The 25,499-nt window shown below is 38.5% G+C and overlaps 1 protein-coding gene and 1 long non-coding RNA gene across 2 annotated transcripts; both read right to left on the bottom strand.

The window, feature by feature from the left end:
- Window positions 1-1,372: 1,372 nt before the first annotated feature.
- On the bottom strand, window positions 1,373-3,857 carry LOC111890739 (uncharacterized). The gene is made up of 2 exons (XR_002849970.3): window positions 2,927-3,857; window positions 1,373-2,286 (listed from the first exon to the last, which is right to left on the bottom strand). It is a non-coding gene; the product is annotated as an uncharacterized LOC111890739 (long non-coding RNA).
- A 9,454-nt stretch (window positions 3,858-13,311) lies between these two features.
- LOC111891222 (uncharacterized) lies at window positions 13,312-14,640 on the bottom strand. The gene has a single exon (XM_023887290.2). The coding sequence runs from the start codon at window positions 14,638-14,640 to the stop codon at window positions 13,312-13,314; it is 1,329 nt and encodes a 442-aa protein (XP_023743058.2).
- Between the last annotated feature and the right edge of the window lie 10,859 nt (window positions 14,641-25,499).

The following is a 25,499-nucleotide window of genomic DNA, read 5'->3' as shown; positions in this document are numbered from 1 at the left end:
GTGATGACATCAAACTTAGAGCTCGGTATGGCGTTTCTATGGCAACTTTCCCATTGGATGTAAAATAGCTTGAAACCACTTTAGGAGCTCGATGGAATCCTTTATGAGCTGACCTTCATGGTTAACATGTCTAGTTGGGTAAGAAAACGGGTGTGCTACAACTTGTATATTGATTTATGTATTTCAAAATATATACCAAATGGATGGGTTTAGTAGATGAGAATAATATAAATGAATAAGTCGTTTGATCGATTTTTCCTTGTGCACCAGCTGTTATGTTTGTTTGCTGCACAACGTAGAAGCTAGTTGATGCATCTTTTGGAATTGACACCTTTTGCAGCATCCGTACTTCCTTTCCAGCTAAGCAATGGGGCATCTTTTTGATATAGCTGTAAAAAATTCTTTCTTTTCAAGATTCGTTTTTGCTAAACTCCGTTCGAATTATTTTATACAATGCACAATGTACACTGGGCTATACACGATTCTAATCTTCTTCTCCTTTTTTTTTTTTTTTTTTTTTTTGTTAAATGAACTATTAAACGTGGATATGAATCTCTCTAAAAGAGTGAACCACGAAAGTAGGAGGATAAATCAAATCTTCTGAATGAAGAAGATGAAATTATGAAGGATAAGTTTTATGAGATAAAACCCGCGAAGAACGAAACGCAAGGGTCGGTGGTCCAGTGGAGCTGATCAACGTTCTTGTTTCGACAACTTGCTTTTTTTTTTACGAGCAAAACTTTGGAGTTTTGGCGCTTTTAATCTTGAGCTAAATACTATTGATTTTACAATCAGACAATGGAGAATCGAAATTAGAGCAGCATAGTTGAATACATTCAAAGTGTACCAGTAGAATAGGTATTCATTTGAAACCAACCACAGATTCAAGATAAATTGCCCGAAGTATGTTGATCAGTTGACGACCGAACCATGCGTGACCGAAGTAGAGATCGAGCCGTTCATACCGAGCCCTGTATACCGAACCATATATACCGAACCACAGGTACCGAACCGATCATGGTGATCCGAAGAGACGACCGAGGTGTAGATGCTGAAGTGCAAATTAGGGATGCATAATGTCGGAAGTATTAAAAGACCGAGGTGCAGATGCCCGAGGCATAGATACTGATGCCAGAACCACAGATAGCGACCCATGTGTACCGAGGTAGGAAATTTTGGCGCATGGATTTCATCGAGAGCATCTTTTGTGCACAACTCCTCTTTTTCTTTTTTTTCTTTTGTCATTAATTGGTGCGCAACCATCGATGGTGAAAATCATAGAAAAACAAAATTCTTTTTTTTTACTGAATTTTACATCTTGAAAGTCGCATTGGAAAACTGGAGTAATTCTTGTGTGCGTTTCCTATAAAGGTTTATTGAGGAACGATTATAAAACAAATGTGTAGTGAAGCACATTAGAACTGAATACAATCGATCTGATCAAGGAATAGATAGCGGAGAATCGAGTATGTATCGAATAAAATATATGAGATTCATTACTTCACAATATTGTAATGAACGACCAGAAATCAAAACGAAAAGTCTGAAGTTAAGCCTTCTTCGTGCTTGTGTTTCACTTTGTGTGACCGAACTCGAATCGGAGATGAGCCATCTATGCCTGAACCGTATATACCCGAACCGTAGATGCCCGAACCATGCTTGACCGAACTGTAGATGTCCGAACTAGATTCTTGAAATAGAGTACTGAAGTATGTCCATCGGTAGATAATGTAGATAACTGAAGCATAGATACCACACCTTGATGGAATTCTAGGATAGAAGATTTTGATGTAGGTATTTCATCGGACATCTGAGATGCACTACTCATCTCTTCCCATTTTTTCTCGAACATATGTTAGGTGCATCTCCCTTTTTTTTAACAAGATAATTCGGCAAGCAAAGTCCAACATATATAGACAAGGTTAGGGATGGTGTATTAGTTGGCTGCTTGGAGTTTTTGACGATGATAACTGGGTTCGAGTATAGAAGATCGATTTGAGTGAAAGCGTGAACTCTTGAAGCCGAAGATGGAGTGACTCCTTCAAAACTTGTCGACATTTCAGGTTGCTAGATTCAGCCTCCACACGTGAATTCGTGGTGACAGGAAATCGAAGGCTCTATTCTTTTAAGAGACGCGAATGGCGGAAATTGTCGAGGCTGCCTGGTGACCGACACCATGGAGCTCGATGCTATCATCTATGGAGTTTGGCGTAATTCGGGAATGAGAGAATGCTATGGGGTTAACCGCAATGCTTGAGGCCGCAGACCAAGTCAGAAACCAAGTACCTGATGTATACATGATACGATAGTTTTAAACAATGTTAAAATTATATCAAGTGTCTAAGCTTTTTTCCAAAGAGTTCGAAGGTACATATCGAGACGTGTGATTATTTATTTATTTTGAGAATAAAATAACAAATATTCATATAACTTTTACTGCAATAAGGTACAACAAGAAAAGACAACACTACTTTTTTATTTCTAGGTTGGCATGCCCTCTTTGTACGAAATTGATCGCATCCATATTTTATGTATTGTAACGCACTTTTCTTCATTGATAGATGTGTGTTCTTCAGTTCTTTGTACCAAAATGATATTTTATATATTTTGTATGATACTAAATTACAGCTGCACACAATAAACATGTGGCTCTCAGCCTCTCTCTTCTTTACTAGACCTTTTGTATTTTTGCATTTCTATCCATTTAGAATTTGATATCTCCAAGTTACATAAGTTTTAGCCAAAAGTACAACTCTTAAATTTCCAACATAAGTTATTTCTTCGTATTTCCCTGTGACTCTCCTCGATACGAATCCGAGTATATATACACAATATGGTTTTTTAAGTGCAAAAGTAGTCTTTGAGTTTTGAGGAGAAAATCAAAACATTGGGATGCAAGATACGATTACAAATTCAAGAACATAACCTTTTCAATGGGAGGCTGAGATCCTGACGTGAATAGTAAAGATTTGGGGAGATTGTTGTGTGAATGATTTTAGAATGTACGAGGCAAGGGCTGTTTTGCTCGTAGTCTCACGGATAGCGCCACTCGATGTAACTCGGAAATCGTCACAAGGCTGATTGAGTTGAGATCTTGTATGTGTGCTTTGTTGACGCTATCGAGCCCCGATTTGATTCCTGTTACACTCATCAACGAGATCGTTAGAATCGTCCCAAGACTTACATCCCGGGAGCGGCATTCGACGGTCAAGTTAGTATCGATACGAAACGAGGTCGGGTCCTTTGACTGGAAGGAACCCGATTCGATGTATAGAGAGAGAGAGAGTGAGTGAGTGAGAGAGAGAGAGAGAGAGAGAGAGACTTTCATTTGAAGTGTCTTGAGAGGTGTATATATAGTATAATCAGATGTACCTTATTTCTTGGGGAAAAAGCTTAAAGCTGGACATGAGAAGGTTGAGGTGACTAATGTACTTTTTGCCTTTGGAAGGAGCAAGCCGAAAATGGTCGAACTGACTAGAATTGGCCGAACTGCCTAGAACTAGTAGAACTATCTAGAACTGGCCGAACCACCTAGAACTGGCCGAACCATTTCCAAAAGGTCGATGAGATATACATATCAAAAATCATACAAGGCATCTTACAAATTAGTCAATTCTAGCATGGGATTCCCAAATAGATCCTTAGCCTACAATCTAGCATGGATATCTATCAACATAAATAACATACACAACAATATAGGTATATTTGGAATTACTTTCCTTTAGAAACCCCGACCGGTTGTATGCATTGCATCTTCCTTTTATAAACTAAATTCAAGTCAGAGGACCAAGTTCACGATCTCAAGCCAACAATCATATAAGAACATGACAAAAGACCGAGCTCATGTTTCTAACTTAACTAATTTGTTAAAGTTCTTCTGAGAGAAAAGTGTTCGTCTTTTAATTTAGAAAAATCACTTAGTCCTCAGTTTAAGTTCAGACATACTATGGAGTGTACCTGAATCCCTCAAACTATGGCTTTGATACCAACTTGTAACGTCCCAAATTTCAAACCGGAATTTTCATTCCAGATTAAACATACAAGCACATTCTTGAACACATATTATGTTATCCTTTCATTTTGAAAACAATAGTTCAAATAGAGTTAATTTATGAAAACAACAAAAGTCAATATTAATAAATTTTCGATGCAAATGTACAATCATGTCGCGCCCTTCCCTCGAATAACCTGAAAACCATTTAACCTAACAACATAAACATAATGTGACAACCGTCAAATTCCAGTCAACTAAAGTCAACAAGTCAAACCGATCGACTCAACTAACCCTTGTGTACTAGGGCTTATGTTAGGTAATTACGATACAACTCACTATTCTAATGAGAAATCATAAATTGAAAAGTACGTACATCTAGATTTCTTTAACCTAAAACTGTGGTAAGTAACGAACCAAACCCATAAAAAAATGTTGCATACTCATCGGGAGTGTGTAAGATCCTTAAACATGGCTTAATGGGGTTTACGGACCTTGCGTTGCGAAGCCAGACACTCACAAATGTCACACACGAAACCTCTCTCCATCGTTTTCACTCTATCTCTCTCTATTTAGAATCTCTCCCAAATCTCTCTAATTATGTGGGTTACTTCCTTGTACCTTTCCATCAATCATCAGCCATTTCATCAATCATCAAGTAACCCACACTCTATCTCTCTCTATTTAGAATCTCTCCCAAACCCACTCTATGACTAACCCACACTCCTCCCCACCATCCCTAGTCACTTCCTTGTACATTTCCATCAATCATCAGCCATTTCCCACGTTCTTAGAGATGGAACATTGTTAGGCGTGTCAGACCCAACAAATTAAGGGGTACAACTGACTCCAAATACACTGCTTTAACGCACTAAAAAGTAGTACAAGGCGAGCAGGGTCGAACCATAGAGACACAGGACAAAAGTCTATACCTCTTTGCGCAAGGTACTTTGGTCACAAAGGGGGGTTTGTTTGCAAAAATAAATAACTAAATAACAATCTACTTTAAAAGCATGCACAAAATGAAATAGATTTGTAAACAAATTGATTGAATGGTTCTAGTTCTAGTTCTCAATGTTGTTGTTCAACTTGATTATGACTTGATGTAATTTAAGATTGCTATTCTATGTTGGTACTGAAAGATATTAAAACGCTCTAATAACTCTCGCTTGCTAAGTTATCTAACCAAAACACGCTCTTTGATTAGACCTAGCTTTACTAATTCAACCTAAACACGCTCTTAGATTGTATTGAAAAACTGCATTAAGTTTTGTACAAGCTTCCCAATAATGTTCATTTCTTCTCATACGCTCGGAAGTGTGAAAACATGTGATATATGTTTTACAATAAGAAAACTTATTGCTTGTTACCAATTATTAACTCAATAGAACGATTAGGTGCCCTAAAAGTTAATTAACTGCACAAAAATTCAATTCATGAAAGTGGCCAATCAAACACAAATCAAATTCAAGAATTCTAGTTTAAACAAAAACATAATCACTAGAATAGAATCACAAATCAAGCATCAAATCATATGCCTCAAGTCAAGCAATCAACATGTTTTGAACAAGAACTAGAAACTAGGGTTTCTTAGCCACACATGGCTAAGAACAAATCAAACAAGAATAAGATGGAATTGGAATGTTTAATCCTTACAAAAGTGAAATCCAAATGTTTGCAATGATTAAGTCTTCTCAAAAGCTCCAAGAATTCTCCCAAAATTGCCCTAGATCACCAAAAACTGCTCCCCAAAACCGTTCTGCCCTTCAAAATGACGTCTCCTGCTCTTTTATTAAAGTTCACGTGACATGCCATAAGGCCATGCGTTTTTAGCATGGCCATGCCTTTTGCCCATGTGTTTTTTTTGGCATGGCCATTTGTCTTGACCATGTGTTTTTTGGCATGGCCCATGCTTTTTGCTAAAATTCCAAAAAGTCTTCACTGTTGGCTCCATCTTCAGTCCAGCTTCACCACGCGTCATGTTGCTCAAATATGAGATGATAAACGACAAACACGACCCGTGTCAAAGTGACAAGAACCGCATTTCAAACGTAATCCTTTGCTATGAAGATAATGCAACAACGACTCGGGTTATGTCTTCATGCTTTCCTCCATGGAATGACCGGTTCATCTTCTCTGCATGCTCCAAAGCTCTAAGAATCCAAACTCCATGCATCCAAGCTCCACGTTCCATGCTCCATAATGCCTGCAAAATAAATCAAAAATAGTGAAGTACCAGACATTCTTAATGAAATATGCAACTACCCTAATAATCAACTAAATGCAAGAGTTATGAAGTAGAATGCTATAAAAAGACAGAAATAAACATGCAAAATAGGTGCATAAAATGCACCTATCAAACCTCCCCAAGCTTAGACCTTTCTTGTCCTCAAGAAAGAACAAAATTGAGAATCAACCTAGAGAAGACGATAGGCGACTAAAAAGAAACTAAGATGAAAAGAATGGAAGGAACGAAAATGACTAAATGGAATTAAGAATGCATGCATGCAATAAAAGAACTAAAGAAAATAACATATGTACATAAAGATATTTTTTTTTTCAAACATTAATGCAATGAACAAAACAAACGAACATATTCAATCCAATTAACCTCATTATGTCGTACAGTTGAAGGTGTACCTGTCGGGCCTTAAGATAACTTGACATTAATCCCACAAAGATATATAACAAGTAAAATAAGGTTTTTAGCCATTCCCTAACGCAACTCAACAAAATCAAAAGTTACAACACTTGTTCGCTTTTACAGGTATTGGGTTAGCACATGGAACAAATTATGGTCTTACTCTCATGAAAACATGTGATGCAAAATATGCTCATTTTCATTTTTCAAATCATGACACTGACCAACTCCAGCTATTTGTTGACTGACAACAATCTTTTTCTAAAAAATATTTTCTAAAAATTCCCTAATATTTACCCAGATTGGTTACATGTTTCAAACCACTTACACCAGTCAAAGTAGTTTACGGTCAGTCCTAATGTTTACAACCAAACATTTTTCAAACACATTATTCAATTAAACTATAAGAATAGATATATACCAACTATCTGATTATATTTTTCTACAAATAAAGCTCATGGCTTCCTTTGAAATCCGTGTAACGGGCTTCCAACCAACACATCCAAATCAGATGACCTTAGTGTGCTAGATTTAAAGAGATCCCTCGGGTTTACTTGCCCGAACCTCAAAGGCCACAGATTAGCTTTATTTGTTATTATTAAGTTCATGACTTTCTATGGAACCCGTGTAGCGAACTTTCAACCCAATCAGTCCCAAACAATTTTGCTTTAGGCAATTAAGTGTAAAACACCCCTCGGAATTTACTTGTTCGAATCCCAAAGGTCACAGATTAACTTAATAATATTTTTATTTATTTATTTATTAAAAAAAAATTATTGTTTTTTTTATTTATTTTATATATATATATATATATATATATATATATATATATATATATATATATATATATATATATATATATATATATATAGGGGACTGATGTAAACGCGCAAAGACCCGTAAGTATAGTCGGAAACAATGTCCCCAAGCAGGGTATTTAGAAGGGAATAGGTAGAAAAGACTTTTTAGAGAGCTGAAGAATTCGAGTCACTGAAATCTTATATTCATTTTATGACTCTTTGAAATTGGAGTTTGGATATGAATGAGCAATAACTCATAAGACCGATCGTGTGTTCCAAGGGCTAAACTATATCTGTCTTCATGATTTGGTGTTGATAACCTTATCATTTTTTGTTTTGCACGAGTAGCTTTGGGAGACATGTTCGTGTGAAATTAGTTTGCTTCAAGATTTTTAATGAAAAATGAACAAGTTCTAATCTCAAGCCACGACTAATTTACCACTTCAACTTATTCAACAGGATTAGGTTTCTTTAAATTGATTTTTTATTTTTATTATTTTTTTTAAAGATTTTTAATGCTTTTAATTGAATGCATGAAAAGAAAATAAATAAATAAAAATAAGAAAGAAAATAAAAATAAGAAAAGCAATTTTTTTTTACATGCATGTTGAAACTAAAACCTAATGTACAAAGACCCCTCCCCAAGCTTAAGATTTAGCATCGTCCTCGATGCTCGGAGAGGGTAGGGCAATCTACTAGTTGCGAGGGGCCCAACGCTGCATGAACTGCATGGCTTGTTGTACCGTTTGTGTCAATTGTTGAACGTCAGCGCGAATGTCAGCAACAGCTTGATCAAGGTGATCAAAACGCCTCATGTATATGTCGTGGTACTGAGTCGCCCGTCGGGTGTAGAAATAACGTGCAGTCTCTACTGGGGCAACAGAAGTGGACCCCCTCGCAATGGGAGCAATGGAGTGAGCGGGAGGAATAGGGATGTTGTCTTCATGGTCGACGACTGGCCGCTCAGGAGCTCTCGGGATGGGTGCGGGGGCGCGTGGGATGGAATTTGCAGAAGTGTTCTTTGGTAGACACCACCGAGTCTGAGTGATGTCCTGCTGGAGTTGGAGAGAGCTGAAATACCCAGCAGGAACTCGAAAGTGTGGCTCACCTTGCACCAACCATGTGATACTACCATCACCTTCTTTACGGAAGAAAGATGAGGCTACAAGGACATTTGAGGTGATGGTATTAGTGCCTTGTGTGATTTTCTCGAGGTCCGGGCACTTGCTCTCAAAAATCTCGGCACAAGTAAGGCGGGTGGCAAGATAGGAGATAATCCCGCCACAATGAATAGGGCCTGAATCGCTAGTAGAGACCTTAAGGAGTTTGGAAGCAGGAAGGCGCCAAAATGAGGTCTCTTCAAGCCGATGACCATGCACCAAAGAATTTCTAACTCCATTTTACTGGCTCTGCTAACGTCTTCTTGGGGGAAGACAAGGTTAGCAATAATTCGGAGAGCCACCCTTAAGACTAGATGGATGATATGAGATGCTTTGGCGGATCGAGCCTCATACACATCAAGTCCTGTGATTTCCTTCCAAAAGGCTTTGGCTTGGGCATTAAAAAGATTATTCTTTTCTCGCATGTAGCCTAATTTAGGACCATATGTATTGAATTTAGAAATCCCAACAAACCCACTAAGATTGTCTAGACTCAGTTTAAATTGCAGACGCATGAGACGAAAAGAGAGACATTTGGCATTGTCATTGAATTCCAAAGATTATAAGAATTCAATGGTTGTGTTTTTATATGATTCCATTGGTGCCAAAGTGAGAAGTCTCTCCCAACCAATGTTGCTAAACAATCTGTGGACGCCATCATAAACTCCTAGTTCTTGGAGAGTGGGAATATCTACAAACCGTTGTTGAGAATATTCGCGGTCCTTGAGGTGAAGGAATCGCTCACGTTGCTCAAGAGAGTTGTGAATGAGGGTGGTGACACCATATTTTGATTCCCATTGTTCTTTTGGTTGTGGGTTTTTTCGTTTTGGCATGATGACAAACCGGATTTATGACAAACGGGTGGTGCCCAAAAATGATAACACAACTAGACAAGCACGAATGAACAATTATATGAAGCACAAGAACGGATTCACAATTATTCCAACCAAACAATTTTAAATTCAAAGCGTAAAACTTGAGATATGGAAGGAATTTACCGTTTAAACGCTTGGATTTGAGGTGTTGGCTTGTATTATTCACTTCATCTTCAACCTCAAGAAGGCTTGAACTCTTCAATGGTTAAATGTCTAATTGGAGATGAAAGCTTCTAATCTTCCTTCCAAAAGCACCTCCCCAAGCTTGGTCTTGAACCCTATACAAGAATTTTTTGAAACCCAATACAAGAATTAATTCAAATTATACAAATCAAGAACTAGGGTTTATAAGGTTTATGAAGGAAAATTCGATCTTTTACCCACTAATTGAAGAAATCGATCTAGATAATGAAGATCATGAAGTTAGGAATTGATATTAGCATACCTTGGTGGCTTAATCTTGGATTAATTGAAGAAGAAAATCGAAAAATTGATTACGATTTTGAAGGGTTCTTGGTTAACGAGTAAGGTGGGGGGGGGGGGGGGGAAGAACAAACGCACGATCGTGAGAAGAAAGGAAGAAGGAGAAACGGACGCAAGGTGGAATCGATTAGCCCTATGTTCGCCGAGTCACAGGCCCAAGCTTGTCCATCGAGGCTGTGATATGCGTCCGTGAGTTCGTGGGTTTTTTTTGAGCCGTGCGCTTTTTCAATGAAGGTTGTGCGTTTTTTTAAGGGTCTTGATCAATTCGCACGGGCCATGTGTTTAGGTCATGCGTTTTTGGGAGCCCCGTGCGTTTTTTTTCTGTTTGTTACAATCTTTGATTACACGCACGATCTAGAACCTAGGCCGTGCGTTTTGGCCCTTTACCCATGCGATTTGGAGCTAGCCCGTGCCAAAATCTTTTTTTTTCTTAAAAACCTCGACGTGGCAGCATGGGCAAAAATTATGACGATGCGTTTTAGCATGAGACCGTGTGTTTTTGGATTACCCCGTGCATTTTCTTTCTGTTAACATGAAATTCATGATTTTTTTTTGTAAACAAAAACATATTTTCTTTGAGCATTAAATAGGAAAGTTATTTGTGCGGAACCCTCGAAAAGACGTAAAAACATTAGAACACGGATGAAATAAATCAAAATAAATAAAATAGAAAGAAATACTCCCAAGTTGCCTCTCGGTTAGCCGCCCTTGTTTCAAGTCTTTGGCTTGACTTTTCCCTTTAGATTCACTCAATGTAGTCTGGGCGTTCCAAGCTATCAACCTCCATATCTTTCTCATGGAAACCTTCATAGAAAACCTTTAACCTGTGGCCATTAACTTTGAACACTTTTCATGTTTTGTTACTCTTAATCTCAACTGCACCATGATCAAATACATTAGTAACAATGAACGGTCCTACCCACCGGGACCGTAACTTACTAGAAAACCATTTAAGTCGAGAGTCATATAGTAATACCTTTTGACCAATCTCAAAGGTCTTACGGGAGAGGTACTTATCATGGAATGCTTTGGTCTTGTCTTTGTATATGCGTGAACTCTCTAATGCTTCATTTCTTATCTCCTCCAGCTCTTGGATCTCTAGCTTTTGTTGGACGCCCGCTTCATCCATCTTCATGTTTAGCTTTTTGATAGCCCAGAAAGCTTTGTGTTCTAGTTCAACAGGGAGGTGGCAAGCTTTGCCAAACACAAGTCTATAAGGTGACATCCCAATTGGAGTTTTATATGTAGTTCGGTATGCCCAAAGTGCATCTTCTAATCTCAAACTCCAATCTTTGCGGTTTATGTTCACTGTTTTCTCAAGTATGGACCTGATTTCTCGGTTTGACACTTCAGCTTGTCCATTTTTTTGCGGGTGATAAGCTGTGGACACCCGATGTTGGACTCCATACTTCTTGAGAACCGATCCAAGAGTTTTGTTGCAGAAGTGTGTGCCCATGTCACTGATCAAGGCTTTTGGAGTTCCGAACCTACATAAAATGTTAGCCTTGACAAAATCTACAACAACTTTTGCATCATCAGTTCTTGTTGCCTGTGCTTCTACCCATTTGGAAACATAGTCAACAGCCAAAAGGATGTATAAATTCCCAAAGGATGAAGGAAAAGGACCCATAAAGTCAATACCACATATATCAAATATTTCACAAACCAAGATGGGGGTCAAGGGCATTTGGTTTCGGGAACTCAAAGAACCGGTCATTTGACATCTCTCACAACTTTTACAAAAAGTGTAAGAGTCATGAAAAAGTCGGGGCCAATAAAATCCACAGTCTAAAATTTTCCTGGCAGTTCATTGAGGACCAAAATGACCTCCACAAGCATAACTATGACAAAAGTTGAGAATAGATTGTACCTCATGTTCTTCAACACATCTTCTTATTACCTGATCTGCACAATGTTTCCAAAGGTACAGTTCATCCTAAATGTACCTTCTCGCCTCTTTCTTGATCTTATCTCTCTGTGACCTCGTGAGCTTAGGTGGGAACTTTCCCGTGACCATGAAGTTGCATATATCCGCATGCCAAGGTGGTGTTTGGATAGCAAACAAATGCTCGTCCGGGAATGTGTCATTGATGGGAATCGCATCTTCAGGTTGAACTATTCGGCTCAAATGGTCGGCGACTAGGTTCGCTTTCCCGCTCTTATCTTTGATCTCAATATTGAACTCTTGCAAAAGCAGCATCCACCGTATTAACCTCGACTTCGAATCTTTCTTGGTAAGTAAGTGCTTTATGGCTGCATGGTCCGAGTATATGATCACTTTAGTTCCAAGGAGATATTGTCGAAACTTCTCTAGTGCAAAAACAATAGCGAGCAACTCTTTTTCTGTTGTGGTGTAGTTGCATTGTGCACTATCAAGGGTATTTGATGCATAGTAGACGACATGGTGTGCTCGACCCACCTTTTGACCCAATACTGCCCCTACAGCCGTGTTGCTCGCGTCACACATGATCTCAAATGGGAGATCCCAATTAGGTGGTTGGATGATTGGAGTAGAGGTGAGTAAATCCTTCAAACGATCGAAGGCATCCTTGCATGGCTAAGTGAACTCAAATTCAGCATCTTTTTGGAGTAGTTGACACATCTGCACTGTAATCTTTGAAAAATCTTTAATGAACTGCCGATAGAAACCTGCATGGCCAAGAAACGAACGAACTTCCCAAACATTTGTCGGGTAAGGAAGACTTTTGATAACATCAATCTTGGCTTTGTCAACTTTCAATCCTTTTCGGGACACAATATGACCTAGAATCAATCCTTTGTCCACCATGAAATGGCATTTTTCATAGTTAAGCACAAGATCTGTGTCAATGCACCTTTGCAAAATTTTTGTTAGATTGCTCAAACATTCATCAAAGGAGTTTCCATAGACTGTGAAGTCATCAATGAAAACTTCAATGATGTTTTCAACATATTAAGAAAAAATACTCATCATGCATCTCTGAAATGTTGCAGGTGCATTGCATAGACCAAAAGGCATACACCTATAAGCAAATGTGTCAAAGGGGCAAGTGAAGGTGGTTTTCTCTTGGTCTTCCGTGGCTACCGGAATTTGATGAAAACCCGAGAAACCATCCAAGAAACAGTAATGAGATTTGCCCGCCAATCTCTCTAGCATTTGGTCAATAAATGGCAAGGGAAAATGGTCTTTTCTCGTTGAGGCATTCAACTTTCTATAGTCAATACAAACCCTCCACCCGTTTTGCACACAGGTTGGCACCAAATCTCCCTCAGAATTCTTGACAACTGTGACCCCTGCTTTTTTCGGGACTACCTGAACGGGGCTCACCCATTTACTATCTGAGATATGGTAAATCATACATGCATCCAAAATCTTCATGATTTATTTCTTTACCACCTCCATCATGGGTGGATTCAGTCTTCTCTGTGCCTCTCGAGTTGGTTTGAAGTCCTCCTCCATGAGGATCTTATGCATGCACAAGGAAGGGCTCAACCCTTTTATGTCAGCAATTGTCCACCCAATAGCTTTCTCATACTTTTTCAGCAAAGTCACCAACTCATCTTCTTCTACAATGGACAGCTTGTTGGAGATAATGACAGGCAAAGTCTTCTCTTCCCCAAGGTACGCATACTTCAAATGATCTGGAAGAGTCTTCAATTCTAGCTTAGGTGTCTGTACAACGGAAGGAAGAAGTTTTGTGTCAGAAATGGGCAATTTCACATTGCCATTATCATACCTTATTTTTTTCTTTTCTTCCATGCTCTCCACAATTTCCAGCAACTCTTCATCTAACTTGAAATTTTCTGCAATCTCTTTGACTGACTTGCTATCAAAATTCCTGCTCAAAACTAACTCCAACAAATCATGGTTAGTCAACTCAAAACACTTTTCAGTGAAAGGTTGGATTATATCAACAAAATTTATGCAATGAACATCACCTGGGTACCTCATTGCTTCATAGATATTGAAGTTGATGACCTCCCCATCGAGTTCCATGGACAATGTACCATTGTAGACATCAATTTTTGTTCTTGCTGTTTTCAAGAATGGTCTACCTAAAAGTATGGAACTCGAGGATGGATGGTCATCATCTCCCATATCAAGCACATAAAAATCTGCAGGAAAGACAAGCTCATTAACTTGCACCAAAACATCCTTTAATACACCTTTTGGGTGTACTATAGAACGATCTGCAAGTTGGATGATTACCCCTGTTTTTGTTAAAGTGCCTATGCCAATAGATTTATAAACAGAATATGGTAAAACATTAACTAAAGCTCCTAAATCTAGCATAGCACGGGGGACATACAAGTTTCCCAATTTGCAAGGAATGGTAAAAACACCTGGATCCTTGCACTTTGGGGGCATCCTTTTCTGCAAAACTACAGACACATTTTCACTTACTTTCACTGTCTCATTACCTCGCAGTTTCTTTTTAGATGTGCAAAGTTCCTTAAGAAACTTAGCATACCTAGGTACCTGTTTGATCGCATCTAAGAGAGGAATGTTGACTTCAACTTTCCGGAACATTGCCATGATTTCACTATCTTCTCTCTCTTTTTTGTTGCTGCTCAATCTTGATGGAAAAGGTGGTGGTGTGATCTTTGCTTCTTTCTCTTCCGACTTCTTTTTCTCCACCATTTCTTCTTTCTTTTCATCCTTCTTTGGTGGTTCTTCTATCACTAACTCCTCTTCTTCTTCTTCAGGCATCTTCGGGCCGTCATATTTCTTTCCACTCCTCAAGCTAATTGCACAAGCATTGTGCTTTGGGTTCTTTTCAGTTTGAGGATGTAGCTTTCCTTAATTCTCCATTTTGCTCACCGATTGAGTAAGTTGTGCCATTTGTTGCTCAAGATTCTTGATGCTTGCCTTGGTCTCTTGCTGAAAACTTTAGGTGCTGGTGGCAAGGCTTTTGACTATGTCTTCTAAGGACATACTTGAGGCTCCAGCTTGTTGAGGAGGAGGTTGTAGTTGCCTCGGTTGGTAATTTTGTTGTGGGAATGGAGGCCTTACTTGGTAATGGGGTGGGGGTCTTTGTTGATAACCCATGTTTTGTTTGTTGTTCCACCCTTGATTTCCTCGGGGCTGATCATAAGTTCTTTGATTATGCCCGAAATAGCCTCCTATAACATTTGCTTCTTCATATTCTTCTTCTTGCAATTGAGGACACATATCAGTCGGGTGTCCCACTTGAGTGCAAATGCCATAGGGACGGGGTGTGGATTGCACACCTTTGTCCTTAGCAAGCATCATTACAACCTTAGTCAATTCAGATACTTGAGCTTCAATTTGAGGAGTGTGCACCTCTTCTACACCTCGAGGTGCATCTGTGTACCAATCTTCATCTTGACTAGTATGCTTTGAATCCTCCGCCATGTTTTTTATGAGATCCCGAATCTCCGTTGGGGTCTTGTCAGTCAAAGATCCTCCACTTGAAGCATTAAGAAGTCTTCTTTCCCAAGGAGTCATGCCTTCAATGAAGTATTGAAGGATTTGATACTCACTAATACCATGCTTTGGGCAACGGGCACAAAGCTTTTTGAACCTCTCCCAATATGTATGAAAGGCTTCTCTTTTGTGTTGTTTGATCCCAATTATCTCTCTTCTTAGGGCTGAGGCTTTCATTTCTAGGAAGTATTTGTCTAAGAATAGGCGTGCAAGATCTACCCATGTGTTGACCGTCCTCGGTGGAAGGTCATAAAGCCAATCTTTTGCTGAGTCTTGCACTGCAAAGGGGAATGCCCTAAGCTTGATTTGGTCTTTAGTGACATTGTGCGGTTTCATGCCAACACACACAACATGGAACTCCGTGAGGAACTTGTGGGGATCTTCATTTTCTAAGCCTCTAAAGGTTGGGAGTATGTGAATGAGACCGGATTTCAATTCAAGGTTTGTGGCTGCCGGATAGGTGATGCAAAGAGGTTGTTGAGTAACCTCTTGCCTCGCCCATTGGCGAAGGCTTTGTTCGGGTGGTGGATTTGGAGGCGGATTCCCTCCATGGTTGTCTCCTATGGTATGAGTAGTGGTTGAAGTTTCTGTGGGTGTAGTGTTTGGGTTGTGATGAGTAGGTGAAGAGGGTGGGGTGGTATTTCTGGATGATGATGGTTGAGGTGAAGGTAATGGACTTTCTGTTTGGGATGCGGACACACTTGAGAGGGTAATATCCTCCCAAATGTTAATGATCGGGGGATTGGATGATGAAGAAGTACCGGAAACCGGTTGCCTCTTACGAAGCTTGGCTTGCTTCCTTAACTTCTTTGCAGTCTTCTCTATCTCCGAGTCAATTGCTTCCTTAACTTCTTTGCAGTCTTCTCTATCTCCGAGTCAATTAGGCGTGTCAGACCCAACAAATTAAGGGGTACAACTGACTCCAAATACACTGCTTTAACGCACTAAAAAGTAGTACAAGGCGAGCAGGGTCGAACCATAGAGACACAGGACAAAAGTCTATACCTCTTTGCGCAAGGTACTTTGGTCACAAAGGGGGGTTTGTTTGCAAAAATAAATAACTAAATAACAATCTACTTTAAAAGCATGCACAAAATGAAATAGATTTGTAAACAAATTGATTGAATGGTTCTAGTTCTAGTTCTCAATGTTGTTGTTCAACTTGATTATGACTTGATGTAATTTAAGATTGCTATTCTATGTTGGTACTGAAAGATATTAAAACGCTCTAATAACTCTCGCTTGCTAAGTTATCTAACCAAAACACGCTCTTTGATTAGACCTAGCTTTACTAATTCAACCTAAACACGCTCTTAGATTGTATTGAAAAACTGCATTAAGTTTTGTACAAGCTTCCCAATAATGTTCATTTCTTCTCATACGCTCGGAAGTGTGAAAACATGTGATATATGTTTTACAATAAGAAAACTTATTGCTTGTTACCAATTATTAACTCAATAGAACGATTAGGTGCCCTAAAAGTTAATTAACTGCACAAAAATTCAATTCATGAAAGTGGCCAATCAAACACAAATCAAATTCAAGCATTCTAGTTTAAACAAAAACATAATCACTAGAATAGAATCACAAATCAAGCATCAAATCATATGCCTCAAGTCAAGCAATCAACATGTTTTGAACAAGAACTAGAAACTAGGGTTTCTTAGCCACACATGGCTAAGAACAAATCAAACAAGAAGAAGATGGAATTGGAATGTTTAATCCTTACAAAAGTGAAATCCAAATGTTTGCAATGATTAAGTCTTCTCAAAAGCTCCAAGAATTCTCCCAAAATTGCCCTAGATCACCAGAAACTGCTCCCCAAAACCGTTCTGCCCTTCAAAATGACGTCTCCTGCTCTTTTATTAAAGTTCACGTGACATGCCATAAGGTCATGCATTTTTAGCATGACCATGCCTTTTGCCCATGTGTTTTTTTGGCATGGCCGTTTGTCTTGACCATGTGTTTTTTGGCATGTCCCATGCTTTTTGCTAAAATTCCAAAAAGTCTTCACTGTTGGCTCCATCTTCAGTCCAGCTTCACCACACGTCATGTTGCTCAAATATGAGATGATAAAGGACAAACACGACCCGTGTCAAAGTGACAAGAACCGCGTTTCAAACATAATCCTTTGCTATGAAGATAATGCAACAACGACTCGGGTTATGTCTTCATGCTTTCCTCCATGGAATGACTGGTTCATCTTCTCTGCATGCTCCAAAGCTTCAAGAATCCAAACTCCATGCATCCATGCATCCAAGCTCCATGTTCCATGCTCCATAATGCCTTCAAAATAAATCAAAAATAATGAAGTACCAGACATTCTTAATGAAATATGCAACTACCTTAATAATCAACTAAATGCAAGAATTATGAAGTAGAATGCTATAAAAAGACGGAAATAAACATGCAAAATAGGTGCATAAAATGGACCTATCAAACATCCATCCTCTCTCCTCACACTTCATTCATTCTCTCATTTTCCACCAAAAGATCAAACACTTTTCTCTCAAACTTTTCCTCTCTATTTTGAGACTCCAAGGCTGATCATTAAGCTTCATTATACTCTTGGTAAGTATAATTCATCCTCTTTGTGATTATTACACTTCATTCTACTCAAAATAATTGATTTCTTACACAAACGCCAACACTTTGGTGTTAGATTTTCGAAAATCTTCAAGGAATCTTCAAGTGTTCTTGAGTTGAAAACTTCTCTTCTCCAACATTCATCTACTGAAATCACATAAGGTGAGTTCATACCCCTACATTTTCAGGTTTTCTTAAGTTTTTAGGGGGGGGGGGAATACAAGTTAAAACACCAAGAACATAACTAAACATTTCTAACAGCTTTCATCAGAAAAGTTGGACTCCATTCACGGACTGTTTTGGACAACTTAAACATTTAATTATCAAAACTATATTAGGTGCAAATAGTTCATGTTCTTAGCTTTAAAATGACTACTTGCACATCTCCATACGATTTTCTACAATTTATGGTAATTTTTACAAAACTGCCTATCATTTCAAACATCAATCCGGACCAGTCTGTGATTATGTACTTTTTCACACAAGTTGAAGGTCATTAAAATTCATAATAAAAATTATGAACAAACTAGACTCATTTACCAAACTCTCAGAATTTACGGATTCTGATTTGGACCTTTGATGATTTTTCTATAAATTTTCTAAGAATAGTAATTGAAAATATTAACAACAGAAAAATGCTATCAATTTCACTTCACTTTGTAACATGTTGAGCAAGGTGTAAATCTTTATGTGAAAATATGTTCTTACAAATAGATGACATTTTGACTTAGTATATAGTCATACATCAGAAAACAAATGGATTTTTACCTACAAAAGTATGGAAATCAATTAGTTGTTATAATGGATGTTGTTTCACTTTAGTAAAAAGTACATATACATATCGGTAAACAAAAGGGTTTTTACCTTCACAAACATAGTAGTTAACCATAATAAACAAAGTTATAACTATTACATTTAAACGTTTTGATAAACTATAATATGTATGGTTTATGTTTCCATTAACACATCAAACACATTTCGAAAGGTTTTAATCCCACAGAAAAAGGTTTTACACTCACGGACACCACACTTAAACTTGTTAACTTAAATTGTGAGACATTCTCTTCCCGTACGTCCGAGTGCGGGATCCAAATTCCTGGTAGTTATAATCAGAGTCTCTTGTATGGAGAACCTGATAGTTGTGTATAGATCTATATTGGGTTAGACACCCCACACCTGAGCTGCATGCAACAACTACACCGGCAGGTCTGTGGTGACAAATGTCATATCAGTTTTGCGACGCTTAAGAAACGTCGTGGCAGGTTCATTCGGTCATAGTACGATTATGGCGACTCACATATGAACTTAACAACTCATAAAGTTTACGGGAATTTTTATAGATTAAAAGGGGTTTTATGTCGATTTAAAACCACTTTTTACATCAATAATTACAGATTTTATTGTATACCTTCGGTCTTGGTATTTAAGACTACACATCATTCATTACGGGATTCTTCTCAAATTAAAAAGGGTTTTACGCCAATTTAAAACCACTTTTATATCTTTAAGTATGACAAATACTTGTTCATTCTCGGTTCTGGTATTTAGGACCACATAACTTTTATAAGGAAAATGTTGGATTTTTCTTGGTTACACACAACACATTACAAAGAACGGTTTCCAAACTCTGTATCTAAAAAGCTTATGAACTCACCAACTTAATTGTTGACACTTTTTCAAAACTACTTGTATTCTCAAGAATTCAGTGAAACGGGAAATCAACAGCGTTTCGAGGATGGGATGATAAATCATCAAACAGTTCATTTTGTCATCATAATGTAATTGATTTGAATCATGTAAACATATAATTTGGTGTAACTTTTTCAATTATATTTATGATGGTTGTATTTACTTTGAGCACTATTATACTCGTTGTTGTGATACTACATGAAGTCCTCCACCCCCCGAACGTTTCCGCCATCCTTGGTTTGGGGGTGTGACAGATTGGTATCAGAGCATTGTTTATAGTGAACTAAGTATATCGAACCACATAAGATATACAAACTATAAATGCATTGGGACTAAGGTCTCTTATTTAACATTTTCCAAATAACTATACTTTTAGAAATAAATAGTTTCTTATTAAAAGTATACATGCATGCATACATTCTAAGGTCAGCATCATGCTAGAACGAAACAAAAGTAATGATTGTTGAATGGCACAAGTAGGCTTGGGGATGTATAGTCAGGTCTGGGAAGGACATAGCCTGATCAACTATGTCTAACCCAGAAGTGATTAGCATATGCCCGAGAATGGTTGTGGCGTTGCTACAAGTCTAAAAACTTACCAACTCTATCTACAAACAAACATTGAAAAACACAAATCAAACACTAAAATACTATAGGAGTATTTTGTAATACGATAACCAACTTATGTGAAAACTAAAGACCCCTATAAGTAATTAATTATAGAGTTAGACGCCTAGCAGTTATCTCTTCCACTCCTATTCTCGCACGTATAACATAGCAAGATCCTACTTACCGTGCGACCCCTACTTTCCCAATCCGAACCCGAGAAATGGTGAATGGTTATGAGAAGAATCAGAAGCGGAACCGGAGGTAATCAATCCTCCATGCATAGTAAGGGTTTCCGAAAACCGTTTTGACTACATCAAACCTGTGCCCCGTTGGGCAACCGTGATCGACGGTTGAATGTCGACATCAATGACAGCAACCACCATGTGGAGACCAATGAGGGTGCTATGACCTCAACCCACGGGGGACCGACTGACAAAGCCTTCCCGGCAAAGATCCGGCAGATCGCTAACATCGAGGATTAAAACAGGAAGATTACAACCAGAGACTCGAAAGGAGACTACTATTTCAGAGACCAACTCTCTATTTCGGACCTTATCGCCACTCGGGCAGAGGCAAGAGAGTAACATGATAGACACATGGCATTCAAAGAGAGGAGGATTGCAGCCAAGCATCGATTGACAGAGTTGCAAGGTGCATCGACTTTGCCTCAGGCATCGCAAAGGACGGATCGTCGTGAGTAGAGTTCATACTGTGACAACCCAAAAATTTCCATTCAGTGAAACCATCCACATCAATCAAAGTTAAATCCGTTCCGCTAACTTTCAAACTTTTGGGATAAGTTTGAGCATTTCAGGATATACACTTGAAGATGATATCAGGAGAGAGGATGCACTAGGGTTTTGTGCAACTCTGTTATTCCAAAGCTTCATGATATTAGAATTCAATGCATGAATAAAATATTTTCTGCCAAAAACCCCAAGAGTATATATATATGATTCTGAGCCATTTTGGATTCATTTGTTACATTTCCAACTAGAGAAAAGTCGATTTATCTCTCAAGGATCTTCACCCGATCTCCCCCAAATTGTGAGTACTTCAACCTAGAGTGTATTTAAGTTTGTTATATACTATGATAACATGAAAAATCAAGCCAAAACACCAAGGAAATGGTGTTCACGACCCAAGATCTTCTTGGACCGTGAACACTAATTTTTAGGGCCAAAGTGTGCCCAATGTCCCTCCAAGCCTTGGAACTGAACCTAAGGACTACCATGACATGTTTAGACCTCAAAATCATTAAGAAACAAAGGCTAGAAGTGAGTTCACGGCCAAGGAAGTTCTTGGGCCGTGAACTCCATTTTTGGGTGCCAAAATGCCCTAAATGCCATTCTTAAGCCAAGAGACAAGCATAACACTTTACCTTAATGTGTCTAGGACCCAAAGCAACCAAAATACCAACACCCATAGGTGTTTACGGCCGCAAACACATGACCAAATGGTCCATGGGCCGTAAACTCAAGTTAGGGGTGTTTTGATGCCACAAACACTTCCAAAGGCTTAGACTTGAATTTAGGATGCTTCTTTATGACCTTTAGGACCCTCATAAACATAAATGGCCATGCGTTTATGGTTGTAAGCTCATTAGGGCCGTGAACACCCTAAAAGTGCCAAAGGAAGTGGTCTTTCTCATCCTAGGGTAGAGCTAATGTCCCTTAATCATTCCCTAGCCTTCAAACTTGCACTTACACATGAGTAACCATGAGTTTACGTCTGTAAACTCCCTTGGGCCATGGACTCATGGTAGTAAACTCATGTGTGTGCCTTTATACCTTCATATGTTGAATCACATGTGATTCCAACACTTGGTCAAGGTGTTTCCTTGTCCCGGAAGGTGTTTCCTTTCATATAGTTGTTTATAAACCCAATATTCATGTCAATATGTGTCCTTACATATCATTTAGGACTTATTGTGTCTCGGGACTTCATTCGTGGAACTTCTCATCCTTACACGCATACCGGTTTGAATCACCCACATCAGGTGACTTCATACCCCGTAATGAATCTTTTAACTATTTTAAGTGTCTTAAGGGGGGGGGGGGGGAATACAAGTTGAACACCCCGTAATGAATCTTTTAACTAATACGATGTGTTCCTTCGCTTCATTGCCTGTTCTTGTTTGATTGTGGTATTGCACCGAGTTCCCCCAACCTATTAACTACCCGAATCTATATATATTTATGCTTAGTATACATTAAGTCATCATAAGGGTATCAAGTATAGATCAGGTTATAGGACACAGAGTCGAAGCACAGTTTTTCTAGTACAAAACATACTTTTCAAAGTCAGTACTTTTGGTATACAAAACTAGTGATTTCCCAGATAAGGGCTTAATCCATTTTATTAAGCCAGTACAGTTTTAAAAACTTTAGGCGAGTTAACTCTATAACACCTTAGTTTATACACCATGTTTATATATAAAACTAATATCCAATAGATAGCTAAATGTGTGTTTTCCCCCGACGTCCTGTTCCTGTTGGATGTGGGCTTAGGGCAGATTCCCCCAATTAACTATCTACCCGATATCAGATTATATATAGCAGTATAAACAAAGATATTATAAAAGTAATCACCATAGTCAATATTTTACTATAAGAGAAATAAGTTTTCTTAAAGAACTCTCCATTAGATATAAAGGAACCATTAAAAATAACTCCATGAGTAACAAGTGAATACACCAAGGTTATATATGACAACGATCTAACAGCTAATGGAATGTGTGCTATCCGCCTTACTTGCTGTTCCCCGTTGGGTTGTGAATTTAGGGCAGATGCGCATAATCGATTGTTTATTTACTCTAAGTATATATAACTGGTACCCACTTAGTACGCATAGAAAGGCTTGTAGTATCATTTTACTTAACTTCCATTAAAGTAGGAAATATAGGATTTTCTAGAGGAACAGGCGAACATTTCAAAACAGAACTTACAGCTTACATCACTTGTGCATATACATTTTCAACCACATTTTACAGCTTACTCACATCACTAAAATCTTATGAACTCACCAGCTTAATTTCTGATCAACTCTTTCAAATAACTTGTATTCTCAGGAGACTATTAGATAGGTGCTCGTGCTGGGAATTCAGAAGATGGAGCATTATAGCTTCAAGTCTTGTTTTGTTATTTGTTTATGACTTCTATGTTTTGTGAGCACACACATTGTAAACACTTTCTTTCTAAATGAAATGGTTGTTCATTACTTGCTTACCATATACATATCTTGTGATACTAAACATGACGTCCTCCACCCCGAACGTTTCCATCGTTCCAGTTTTGGGGTGTGACACATACCGCTCACAAGACCTCGTAAAATAGGTTCATGAGTATGCGTTGGTGCTACTCTATTCTAAGCGTAAAAACGACACTGCGATTTAAGCAGTTATACTAATAAAGGGATCTAGTTGCTATCAAAACTTTTCCCTACAATAGTCTGGAGTAAACCTACATCTAGGTAAAATTTTCGCTAAAACCAGAATTACTAGAATCATATTAACAAGATGGGCTTAGGACATACCTAACAGACTCGAAGGTCTATTTAGTCTTAATTATATAACTAAGCATACATAAGTTGGTCATAATAAGGACCTAGCTTGGGTCAAATTACAAGGTTTCACTGGGATACAGAACTACTAAAACACATGAGTTTACCATATAAAGACTCTCGTTATGAACTGCTTACAGAACACCCTTAACAACCAAATTACGTTGCAAATTGAACTAAGATAAACTTAGTAAGAAAACTCGCGACATAGCCATTCTAAAAAATCATTATCGTCTCACCTTTGAACATTTTGGTTGAGAGGTTTCTTCTTCGTAGACCTACAGGGTGCGATCATACGAGCACTAATGCATCAGATCCCATCAAAGCTCCTCAGCCAAGTGTGTTTGAACAAGCATGATCCCAAGATGAGTAAATCTTAAAACGCCCGTATGAAACCTACTTATACCCACTACCATAAATCCGTATCAAGAACGTTAGCAGAAACACTAAGAATAGTACAACAATGTGCAAAAATTTATATAAGTGAATATAAATCGTAAGAATGCACTTGAGATAATTATCCCCACTCACGTAGTCGTTTTCATCGTGAAATAGAGCTATGTCTTCACCAAGAGGCAATCAACCAACTAGCAAGGCGCCAACCTTGCAAATAGACTCTGCTACTTTTCAAGTTGCAGTCACGGCAGCCATGGCAGCCGTCATGGCGCAACTCAATGCTAACCACGCCAGCAGACACGGAGATGGTGTCGGAAATACTAACCACAATAGCAATCAAGAACACCAGCGGGCGTTTACCAATGAAAATACCTCAGGCCACAAACCTACGAACAAGAAGCGAAAGTTTTGGAACAAAAAGGAGCGCAACCAATCTCAAAGATCCGCTAAAAGGCAACAACCCATGGACACCCCTACAATTAGGACAACAGTCACAACACATGCCTCGACATCAGCCACAACATCTATCGCTCAAACATCAGACAAGAAATATATGGGAGCACTCCCAAAGTGTAACAAGTGTAACTACCATCACACAGGAGCTTGCTGGATTTTACACTTTAACAACTGCAACAGGAAAGGACATACCGTCTGTTTCTGCAAGGCCCTGAACCAGCATCTCCCTTCAATCACCAGCACCAAGGTAGGCCCAGTATGCTACCTATGTGGTGAAACGGGACACTTCAAGAGAGAGTGTCCAACTGAGAAGAATGACGGAGGAGCAGGAGGAGCGTGATGAACACACCAGCAGGAGCAACAAGGAAACCTACTAGGACTTTTGTAATGTTTTCAACGACAAAACGTTTAAGTACCATATGCTTGTAATAAATTTGGTATGATTGCTAAAATTACCGTCTTTCTAAATGTAGTTAAAATACTCTCTCGTTCAAATCAAACCAAAGACACTCATATATGACCTTAGGACCATTACCTATAAGCTGTGATGACTTTGTATGTACATCAGTGTTAATTATAATCAAAATACTAAAGACTTTAAACAAATAATCCCAACCTGACTCATGTTCCATGTCTAGTAGTGGGAATTGAGTGGATCCACCCACTCGACGATTTCACCAATATCAAATTACATACGACGTACATATACCGCTCGATCATAGAGTGACCTATCAAGGATCATGATATCAAGTATCATTACTAGCTATCGAAACACATCTACTACCAGTGCTATACACTGTGGTATGAACCATCTGTGGTAATAA

This window comes from Lactuca sativa, chromosome 7, assembly GCF_002870075.4.
Source record: "Lactuca sativa cultivar Salinas chromosome 7, Lsat_Salinas_v11, whole genome shotgun sequence".
Taxonomy (NCBI): domain Eukaryota; kingdom Viridiplantae; phylum Streptophyta; class Magnoliopsida; order Asterales; family Asteraceae; genus Lactuca; species Lactuca sativa.
This window is presented reverse-complemented; position numbering and strand designations above follow the sequence as displayed.